We start from the raw sequence: 10984 nt of genomic DNA, 5'->3' as shown, positions 1-10984 counted from the left end.
GCTTTTGTTTTTCTTCCTCCTTACATATACTTTTTGAGCTTATTCTAAGAATTCCTGTATAGACTGTTTTTTCCAGTTTTCTAGTTTTGTAACTTTTTTGCAATGTCTTGCCAGCTATTGGTAACAAAGTGTAGCTTTAACATTCCTTGCCTGCGAGGGGTCTTCTGGATCTAAGTGTGCATATTTTCTCATTTGTTCTCGTAGTCTTTTTAGAAACTTTATGGGGCTTTCATCTTTTTTCTGTTTTATGTAAAGTGCTCGGGAAAGATTCTGAGCACAGGGCACTGACTCCTGAATTCCTTTAATTATCATTTCCCTTATATCTTTCATGATTTTTTAGTGGACTGTGTCGTTATCCTATTGAGGATCTTGGGTCGGGAATTTCTGGTCTACAGTGGGAACGTTTTGGCTGGATAGGTTTTTACGTTCCCAAACTGTCATAGCAGTCCTGCTAATCAACCGCCTTATATATAATACTCCAATATTACCTGTAAAGTTGTCAGATGTGTCATATCGGCTCATACAAGATCTTTTGTATCGTTTTACAAAACGATACAAAAGCTGCAAAGCCACCAGCCTGCGTGCTTCCCACGGAGAAGTTGGGACTTCCTGACAATTGCACAAACTCACGTGGGGAATTTCAATATCCCAAAGCACGCAGATTCCTGATGTGGCTGGACTTGGTGCTGGGGTGCTGCAAAAGCCAGGTTTGAAGCAGAAGGATAAAAAACCCCTCACCTGTGTCAGCCTCGAGTGCTGAAGAACAACTGTGTGTAGGCCCTCAACCCTGTCTGGGTGGGTTCTGGACAGTGGGCGGGGACCCGGCGGGATAAGGGAAAGGTCGTTGAGGGGGCGGGGCCTGAAAACTGTTGCTGGAGCTGGGCGAGAGGGTGGAGGCTGCTTTGGAAGGTGGGCCTGGTTAGAGGGTGGAGGTGGAGGTAGGGCCTGGAACAGGAATGGGGCAGGGCAAGAGTGTGGAGGCTGCCTGGGGGCTGGGCCAGACAGTGGGAAGGGACGGGGCCAGAGGGTTATATCATCATCATGGGGGCAGAGTCTGGAAGGGGTTTTGTTCTGAAGGGCAGGGCCTGGAGGAGGCAGGTCCGGGTTCTTTCCTCAGCTCGGCCATGGATGTCACCTGCTGTCATCCTCTTGCCCCCCAGGACTGGATCCTCGAGGTTCTGGTTGGTAGATTGTTTCCGATGTGCCCTGATATTCGTGATATTACCCCTAATATCACAGGGATGCTTCCTGTCTAAGTTGGTATTTCAAACAATTGAAGGTAAAACAACATGGCCACCTATACTGAACACTGAATCATGCTTTTTCTTAAGTTGAAAATAGAGGCGCTGGGAGCCATGCTGAGAGACACACAGGTCCTTCCTCGGCCCCATCCTCTGCCGGTTCTAAACGGCAAGATCTCTCCACCTCGTGCCCCGCCCCTACCTCACCCAGTCCCCGCCCACCTCCTCGCCGTTCCCGTCCAGGCCTGGGTTCTGTCTTGCCCATGCAGATTCACACAAACTCGAAAGCAGATCACGTGGAGTGAGCGTCACGCCACGGTGCATGAGTTTCCTTCTGTTTTGTATTAAGTCTGCACTTCCCAAGTCCCCAGCAGTTCTTTACCTGGAACATTGGGTCCCCAAGACCTGGACATTTTCAGCCGTCTTCCTTCACCCAGAGCAAATTGAGATGTCCCCGTGAGAGTCTGGGGGTTGCTTCCTTTTGGGTTTAAGGTCGCCCTGAGGCTGGTTCTGTCCCCGGTCTTTGTGTTCTAGGGCAATGTATACACTTCGTATCGCATAGTTTTCTTGCTCTAAACCTTTTTCCGACTCCTCCAGCCCCACGCTTTTTAAAGTCCTCACCCGAGAGGTGGATTCCCTCCCTGGGCGCCTCCCAGCCTCGCCCTCTTTGGCCCCTGGAGTGCAGCGTTGCTGCCCCAGTCCTAGGGAGGCCGCGTCCTCTGCCTGGTCCTGGGATCCTGCAGACCCCACCCTTGTCTTAAGGCGCCGTGACCCTCTCACCTCCCTCCTCATGCCGGGTCCTGCTGCTTCACAGGTTCCCCCCTCTGCAGTCACCGCTTCCCCTGAGCCCATATTGGGGAGGTACCCAGGGCCTGTCCTGTGACACGGGGTGTTTTGCCTGCCCAGCTCCAGCCCCTGGAAAATACACTCCTCCGAGATGCAAGTGTCTTACTCCAAACCCTCCTGTGATTGTGTTGCGGTAAACTGAGGAACAGAGAGACTGATACGGGATTACAGAAGGATGTTTATTTTAAGGTAAGCACTGGCTGAGTGGATTTATATCTAAAAAGCTGAGCCTTGAACAAAAAGTGGGACTTTTATAAGTGGGGTTACAAAAGCAAAACAAAGGCAGTTAATCACATGCACGTCTTGTGGCCTTGCGTAGCTGATGGCCTTGTAGCTGCCTCAAAAGAAAAACAAGAAGTGGCTAAATACAGATATTTGTAAAATATAGTCATGTTTGAGAGACTAGGGAAAGGAGCGACAGTAAAATAATTTGTCTTTCTCTTTTTTTTTTCCGCAACTTTGCTCAGGAGGCAGGAGCTGTCTGGAGCCTGTTCCTTTGGCCTTGTCTTTCAAGACCGCGTTATCTTATAACTGTCCTTGAAGTGAGCTGCTAAGCAGAGGAAAACTTGTTTTTCTTTTTAACCCTTACTACATTTTTCCTCCTTTTGAGGCCTTCTATAAAAGAAGTTTTATAGAAGGCCTCACTATTACTTAGTTCTGCGCAAAGAGACAAGTTTTCTTCTTTGGGCAAAGGTTGATATTTATGCAGAGCCATCAGCTGAGTGGTAGTTTCCCTAGCTACTATCACCTCTATAGCTGATTGAATGCTTCTAACAAGGAGAGGTAAGAGACAAGGGAGTATTAGGCAATTTCTTAGTATGGCTAGAAATACTCTTATTAAAGTCTTGAATTTTCCAAAAATGAAAATTAATCTCTAAAGACAGAATCTGGAGACTACCTTTTCTAAGTTTGAACTGGAACATGGGCTAATTTTCTTATTCTTGCAGTTATTTCTATAATTGCCTTTCTATTTTCATCGATTTCTAGGCAGCAATTAGTTAGATTGAACTTTCTACATGTTCCTCTTTCCTGGGCTAGGAGGTAGTCTAAGGCTAATCTGTTCTGATAAACAGCATTTTTCATTTTTGTGGCTTGCTGGGCTAGTAACTCTAATGCATTTGCTGTCTCGTTAGTGATGATCAGTCAGTGAACTGCATTGTGTAGTTCCAGCAAGCTATTGCTAGGGCCTTGGAGGGGCAAACAGGGGGTGCACAAACAATTTTGTACTGGCAGTTTGTATAGTACTTCGTAGGACCAGAGATTGTGAGATAGGCTGGGTTCATGGATGTTAACTGACAAATATCAAAATATATGGATATGGCCTCCTCCTGGGCTTGGGTTTGACCTATAAGACTTCTTTCTTTTGACTTGATATGAACTTCAAATTAAGTCTTAGGTAAAGACTTGGGGTCATAGCATATATAAGGCTGGCTATTTCCTGGGTCATGAATTGAATAGGTGATCTGATTTTAAATACAAGTTCTTAGGTGAGTCCTTGTACACTCATAATAAGTTTGGTGTAATAGAGTCTTGGTTATACTGTTCCTTGACTATGCAGTATGTGTACAATGGGGACACTTTTCTATGGTTGCTTCTTTTAGCATGGTAAAGGTGGGTAATAACAGCAAAGCAATGAATAGCATATTCCTGTCTAGCAAGGACAGAAGAGGTCATTACTCAGGGGAGGAGATTGAGCACAGTGACAGAACAATAGAAAAACAGTATTACAAGGAAAACTACTAGTCTTAAGATTCCTAAGTCCATTTACTGGCTTAATGACTCTTCAAGCTTCAGCCATGCATAGACTAGTCAGCTTCTGGTGTGTGACTAGAGCAGGGCTTGTCCCCTCAAGCTTCAGCTGTGCATAGACTGGTCAGACTCCGTAGTGACTAGAGCAGGCGGTCTTCTTTAGCAGCAGCTTGATCTCATCTCAGGATCAGCCGAGTTGGATGATCTGGGTCCTGCTGGCTTTTCTACTTGTCTTGAGCTGCCAGTTTCAGCTGACTGTGGTGGATCCAAGGCATAACACCTGCAACTTTAGCAGCAGTGGGACTGGACAAGATTACAGTATAGGGCTTATCTTATATGAGTCTTAAAGAAGTTGGATTCTACATAGCTGGTGGCCTTGTAGCTGTGTCAAAAAAAAAAAAGAACTGGCTAAATACAGACATTTGTAAAACATAGTCATGCTTAAGAGACTAGGGAAAGGAGTAACGGTAGAAGAATTTGTCTTTCTCTCTTTTTTTTTCCTTCACTTTGTTCTGGAATTTAAAAAGTGTCTAGAGCCCATTCCTTTAGCCTTAGCTTTTTGGACAGCGTTATCTTATAACTTTCCTTGAAGTGAGCTGCTAAGCAGAAGAAAACTTGTTTCTTTTTCTTTTTAACCTTTACTACAATTCTGTGGGCCAAAGGGATCAGGAGACAGACATGGAGCAGTAGAAAACCTGAGACAGAAAAGAAGAATGAGAAAGACTCATAACAGATGGCAAAGTAGAGGATGGGTGAGGGATTTGCCAAGAGATTGCAAAAGTGAAAAAAAAAGATAAGAAAAACAGGAGGAGAAAAGCAACTGGAGAAATGTAGAGAAAAGCTAGATGTACAGAGAGATGAAGAACAGCAAGGCAGAAAGAGGGGCAGCAAAGAGGGAGGCTCATAAGAGTGAGGGAGAGGAGGGATTTGGAGCCAGGACAGACAGAGCAGAGTGGTACTGGTGGCAAGGAGAACAGAGGAAGAACAACAGCAGGGAGCACAGCTGGGAATCTAGGGTGCCAGAGAGTGGGTACAGAGGGGTATAACAGGGAAGAGAGAATTTAACAGGGAGAAAAGAGGAAGTGCAGAGATGGGAGAAGAGGTGGAAATATATGGAGATTGAGGATGATTGAAAGACTGGGGAGAAGGAGGAACAAGAGGTTATATAAGCTCCAAGGATGAAGCAGAAGAGGTGGAAGAGAAGGAATAGAGGTAAGAAGGGAATAAACAGCAGGACAGGGGAGGGGTACAGAATGAGGTGCAGAATCCCAGGGAAATAGAAAGAAAAGAGCTAGAGAGAGAAGGGGAGAATGAGAGATATTTACAGAATTAGGGAGGGAAGCACAGTAATGAAGAAAGAGGGACTGGGTGCAGTGGCTAATGTCTGTAATCCCAGCACATTAGGAGACTAAGGCAAGGGGATTGCCTGAGTCCAGGAGTTTGAGACCAGTGTGGGCAACATAGTGAGACCCCCATCTCTGCCAAAAAACAAAAATTAACAGGGCATGATGGTGCACACCTATACTCACAGCTACTCTAGAGGCTAAGGCAGATGAGTGAGTGAGTTCATTGGATATGATAACTTGTGACATCTTGACTTCTGTGTATATAATATAATAAATAACAACTTATTTAAATTATACAGATGAGACAGAGAATTTTAAAATTCCTATCTATAAGACATGTACATTCTATAAATCTTGGCATCAGAGGTTAGCTTCCACTTGGAATCCCTATTCAGCCACAGGGTAGTGATTTATTCACTTGAGAGTCACTCTCTTCCCCTTTTGCAGGGTGGTGTAGGAAGTGGGGCAGTGAAGTGGGGAAAAAAAATCACTTTCTGTTATTACATAACATGGAAAATGAGAGGGCTGGAGAGATCAATGGGTAAAACAGAGGGGTTTTATTAAGGTGCACCCCAGCTCAGTGGACTCACATCCGAAAAGCTAAGCCCAGAAAAAAGACAGAGCTGGGCTTATATAGGCAAGCTTACAGAAGTAGGACAAAGACAGTAAATCATACAGTGACAGGTTATGTAATCTATACCATAACTGCTGCCTTGGTATAACTTGTGGCCTTGCTTAGCTGGTCCAGACAGCTGACCAGAGAGGGCACCTGTGGCCATGTTGTAAAACTTCACACTAGTCAAAAAGACATGGGTTAGGGTTTTCCCCCTCCCTCTGGACGAAGCTAGTTAGCTGACACAGATGATCACCTCCATTACCAAGTAGAGCCAGGATGAACTATGTGTGACCAAGGGTGTTGTCAAGTCCTCTTCCCTGAGGACTGATTAGTGTTTATCTTGAAAACATGTACTCAATGGGTTGTACAGAACACTGAAGTTTCCTTGTCCCTTTTCAACCTCTTAGTTGTTTGCCTCTATTATTATTGTCTTAAATCCCATCATATTCTTATTTAAGGCTTATTTATTAATAAAGTGGTTTTTATTTCTCTCACTATTATCATCGTGAAGATGATTTCTCATTTGGGGGAAGGTTTTCTTTGTTTTCCATTATATTTTCTCAAAATTTAAAGAGTAAAGTACTGAATATTTTTTGGGCCAGGAACAGTGGCTCATGACTATAATCCCAGCACTTTGAGAGGCTGAGGCAGGTGGATCACTTGAAGTCAGAAGATCGAGACCAGCCTAGCCAACATAGTGAAACATCGTCTGTACCAAAAATACAAAAATTAGCTGGGCATGGTTGCACGTGCCTGTAATGTCAACTGCTCCGGAGGCTGAGATGGAAAATTGCTTCAGCCCAGGAGGCAGAGGCTGCAGTGAGCCCAGATCTCGCCACTGCATTCCAGCCTGGCCAAAAGAGAAAACTCTGCTTCAAAAAAAAAAAAAAAAAAAAATAGAAAAAGTAAATATAAAAAAGAAAATAAGCCGGGCGCGGTGGCTCACAGCTGTAATCCCAGCACTTTGGGAGGCCGAGGAGGGTGGATCACTTGAGGTCGGAAGTTTGAGGCCAACCTGACCAACATGGAGAAATCCCATCTCTACTAAAAATACAACATTAGCAGGGCATGGTGGCACATCCCTGTAATCCCAGCTACTTGGGAGATTGAGGCATGAGAATCGCTTGAACCTGGGAGACGGAGGTTGCGGTGAGCCGAGATCGCGCCATTGCACTCCAGCCTGGGCAACTAGAGCAAAACTCCATCTCAAGAAACAAAAAAAAGAAACTGATAGATCTCTTACACAAATACGCTGGGACAACTAACTGGATATCCACGTGGAAAAGAATAATGTTGGATCATTGGCCAGGCGCGATGGCTCACGTCTGTAATCCCAGCACTTTGGGAGGCCGAGACGGGTGGATCATGAGGTCAGAAGATCGAGACCATCCTGGCTAATACGGTGAAACCCCGTCTTTACTAAAACTACAAAAAAAAAAAAAGAAAATTAGCCAGGTGTGATGGCAGGCGCCTGTAGTCCCAGCTACTTGGGAGACTGAGGCGGGAGAATGGCATGAACCCGGGAGCTTGCAGTGAGCCGAGTTCGCGCCACTACACTCCAGCCTGGGCAACAGAACAAGACTCCATCTCAAAAGAAAAAAAAAGGAATTATGTTGGATCCCTATGTAACATCATCAAACATTTTATTATGAGAAAAAGAGAGAGAGACGAGGAAGGGAGCCCTGCGGGAGCGGGTGTTACTTTGTCACCCAGGCTGGCCTGGACTCCCAGGCTCGGCGATCCTCCCGCCGCTGCTTCCTGAATAGCTGGGACTTCAGGCTCCCGCGCCCGTATCCCTGCAGTGTTTAAGCCGCAGGTGGTGACCTCACCCCTCCTTGGCCTGAGCACTCCATCCTGCATCTCAGGCAGTGGCCTGAGTCTCTGAAGCTGAGCACAGTGTGGACTCTCTCCCAAGTGAATGGAGAATAGAAAGGGAGAGGATTTCTATTCGGTTCTGTGGGCCGTCAGCATGAAATTTTACCTTCCGCCCAGGCAGGGCTTTGCATTTCACATTCTAGTTTGCATCCCCATTCCAGACAATTCCAGGGCTTTTGAATCATGCCTTAGCCTTCCTGGCCAGTCTCGCCTCCAAAACCCGAAAAACGCCTCTGCGCTGGGAACGAGGCTGAGAGACTCAAAGGTCCCGCCCTGGCCCCGCCCTCTGCCGGTTCCAATGGAGAAAGTCTCTCGGCCTCCCACCCCGCCCCTACCTCGTCCAGGCCCCGCCCACCTCCTCGCGGGCCCCGCTCAGACCTGGCTTCTGTACTGCGCGCGCAGATTCACGCAAACCCGGAAGCGGGTTGCGTGGAGTGAAGGTCACACCGCGGCGGTGAGTTTCGCTCTTTTATTAAGTCTGCGCTTATCAGGCCCCTGCGCTTCTGTACCTGAGACGTGGGGTCCCCACAGACCTGGAAATTCTCGTCCTTCTTCCTTCACCCAGGACAAATTGAGACGTCCCCATGAGAGTCCGGATATTGTTTCCTTTTGGGTTTAAAGTCGCCCTGAGGCTGGGCCGTCCCCGGTCTTTCTGCTGTAGGGCAATGTATACACTTCCTGTCGCGTAGTTTTCCTGCTCAAAACCGTTTTCTGACTCCTCCCGCCCCGCGCTTTTTAAAGTCCTCACCCGAGAGCTGGATTTCCGCCCTGGGCGCCTCCCACCCTCGCCTTCGTAGGCCACCGGAGCGCAGCGCCGGGGACCCAGTCCCAGGGAGGCCGCGTCCTCTGCCTGGTACTGGAATCCTGCAGACCCCAACCTTGTCTTAAGGCGCCGTCGCCCCCCACCTCCCTCCTCGTGCCGGACCCTGCTGCTCCCCAGGTCTCCCTATCGCAGTCACCTCTTCCCCTGAGCCCGCATTTGGGAGGTGCCCAGGACCTCTCCTGTGACACGGGGTGTTCTTGTCTGCCCAGCTCCAGACCCTGGAAAATACGCTCCTCCGGAATGCAAGCGTCTTACTCCAAACCCTCCTGTGATTGTGTCGGCCAAAGGCATCGGGAGACAGAGCAGTAAAAAAGCTGAGACAGAGAAAAGAATGAGAAAGGCCCATAACAGAGGGCAAAGTAGAGGATGGGTGAGGGATTTGTCAAGAGACAGCAAAAGTGAAAAGAAAAAAAGAAAAAGCAAGAGGAAAAAAGTAACTGGAGAAATGTAGAGAGAAGCTAGATGTACAGAGAGATGAAGGACAGCAAGGTAGGGAGAGGGGCAGCAAAAAGGGAGGCTCATCAGAGTGAGGGAGAGGAGGAGGGATTTGGAGCCAGGGCAGACAGAGCAGAGTGGTGCTGGTGGCAAGGAGAACAGAGGGAGAACCACAGCAGGGAGGACACCTGGGGATCTAGGGTTTAGATGAGTGGGTGAGTTCATTGGATATGATTAGTTGGGACATTTGACTTCTTTGTATATAATCTAGTAACTTAAAACTGCTTAAATTAAACAGATGAGATTGAGAATTTTAAGAATCCTATCTATAAGACGTGTACATTCTATAAATCTTGGCCTCAGAGTTTATCTTCCACTTGGAATGCCTATTCAGCCAGTGGAGTGACTTACTTATGAGTCACTCTGTTCCCTTTTCCCAGAGTGGGGTAGGGAGTGGGGCAGTGAAGTGGGAAAAAAATCCCTTCTGTTATCACATAATTTTTTACTTAATTAATTAACTAATATTAAGAGACAGGATCTGGCCAATTGCTTAGGCTGGAATACAGTGGCATGATCTCTAACTGCAGCCTGGTCCTCCTGGGCTCAAGTAACCCTCGTACGTCAGCTTCCTGAGTAGCTGGGACCACAGTCATGAGCCACCAAGAAGCCCGGCTAGTTTTCTTTCTTTCTTTCTTTCTTTCTTTTTTTTTTGAAATGAGGTTTCACTGTGTTTCCCAGGCTAGTCTCAAAATCCTGAGCTCAAAGTATCCTCCTGCCTTGGCCGCCCAGAGTAGTGAGATTACAGGAAACAGCCACTGAACCTGGTCGACATAGTTTTTTTGTTTTTTTTGTTTTTTGAGTTGGAATTTCCCTGTTGTTTCCCAGGCTGGAGTGCAGTGGCGTGATTTTGGCTCACCACAATCTCAGCTTCCCAGATTCACGTGATTCTCTTGCCTCAGCCTCTCAAGTAGCTGGGATTACAGACACCCACCAAGCCCAGCTACTTTTTGTATTTTTAGTAGAGATGGGGTTTCACCATGTAGGCCAGGATACTCTTGAACTCCTGACGTCAAGCAATCCGCCCGCCTCGGCCTTTCAGAGTGCTAGTATTACAGGCATGAGCCACCGTGGCCAGCCCAGTTTTTGTATTTTTAGTAGAGAGTGTTTCAACATGTTGGCAGGCTGGTCTCTAACTCCTGAGCTTAAGCAATTCTCTCTCCTCAGCTTCCTAAGTAGCTGGGACCATAGACACACAGACGTGTACCTTCATGCCTGGCTATGTTTTTGTATTTTTGGTAGAGATGGGGTTTCACCATGTTGCCCAGGCTGATCTCAAACCCCTGAGATTAAGCGATGCACTCGCATCGGCATCCCAGAGTGCTGGGATGACAGGCATGAGCCACTGCGCCAGTTTCTGCATGGGGTTTGGTCAGGGCTGGGTCCGTGCCCTGAAGAGGAGCTCATTCCAGCCCAGCTCCCCACTGCTGCAGCGTGTGAGGTTTTCTCCAGAAGGGTGCAGGAGTTTTCCTGCAGGAGTTTATTGTCTCTGGTGCAGTGGGCAGCAAAGGGGACCATATTTCCTCAGGGTGAGGTCTCCTTTGTATGTGTTGTTGTGTTACAGGGACGGGGTGTGTGATTCTGAGCAATAAACAACATATTTTTAACATTCAGGATTGACTTCTAAGGACTCTTGGTACATGAGGAAGAAACCCGGAAGGGGAAGAGGAAAGCAAAGGCTTCAGGAATGGCTCTTCCTCAGGTGAGATGATATTCTTGGTGGATTGTTCTGTCTCCTTCCTTTCAGAAACCCTGGACCTTGGAGTTGGGAATCTTCTCTGAGTCTCAAGTGTCCTGCCTGACAAGTTTGCTCACACTCGCCCATGCCTTCCCTTGGTCCCTCTCATCTCACTTAGATTCCATCTCTTGTGACCCAATGACATGAACTTGGGAAGAGGCTGCACTGGGCATGGTCCTGGAAGGGCTCACACCCAGACATGGATGGAGATGGGGTGAGGGTTCCGTGGTGTCAGTGCTGTTGGGCAGCAGGGATGGT

General features: G+C 47.3%; 1 protein-coding gene across 1 annotated transcript in view; it reads left to right on the top strand.

Moving 5' to 3' along the window:
* Positions 1–10678: 10678 nt before the first annotated feature.
* Positions 10679–10984, top strand: part of ZNF83 (zinc finger protein 83) — a 34253-nt gene continuing 33947 nt past the window's right edge. Inside the window, 2 exon segments of the mRNA XM_030821234.1 lie at positions 10679–10690; positions 10845–10940. Coding sequence (XP_030677094.1) covers positions 10926–10940 — 15 coding nt within the window. The 5' untranslated portion in view covers positions 10679–10690; positions 10845–10925.

The sequence above is a fragment of the Nomascus leucogenys genome, chromosome 10, assembly GCF_006542625.1.
Source record: "Nomascus leucogenys isolate Asia chromosome 10, Asia_NLE_v1, whole genome shotgun sequence".
Taxonomy (NCBI): Eukaryota; Metazoa; Chordata; class Mammalia; order Primates; family Hylobatidae; genus Nomascus; species Nomascus leucogenys.
The sequence above is the reverse complement of the archived record's forward strand: the minus strand, read 5'-3'. Positions and strand labels throughout refer to the sequence as shown.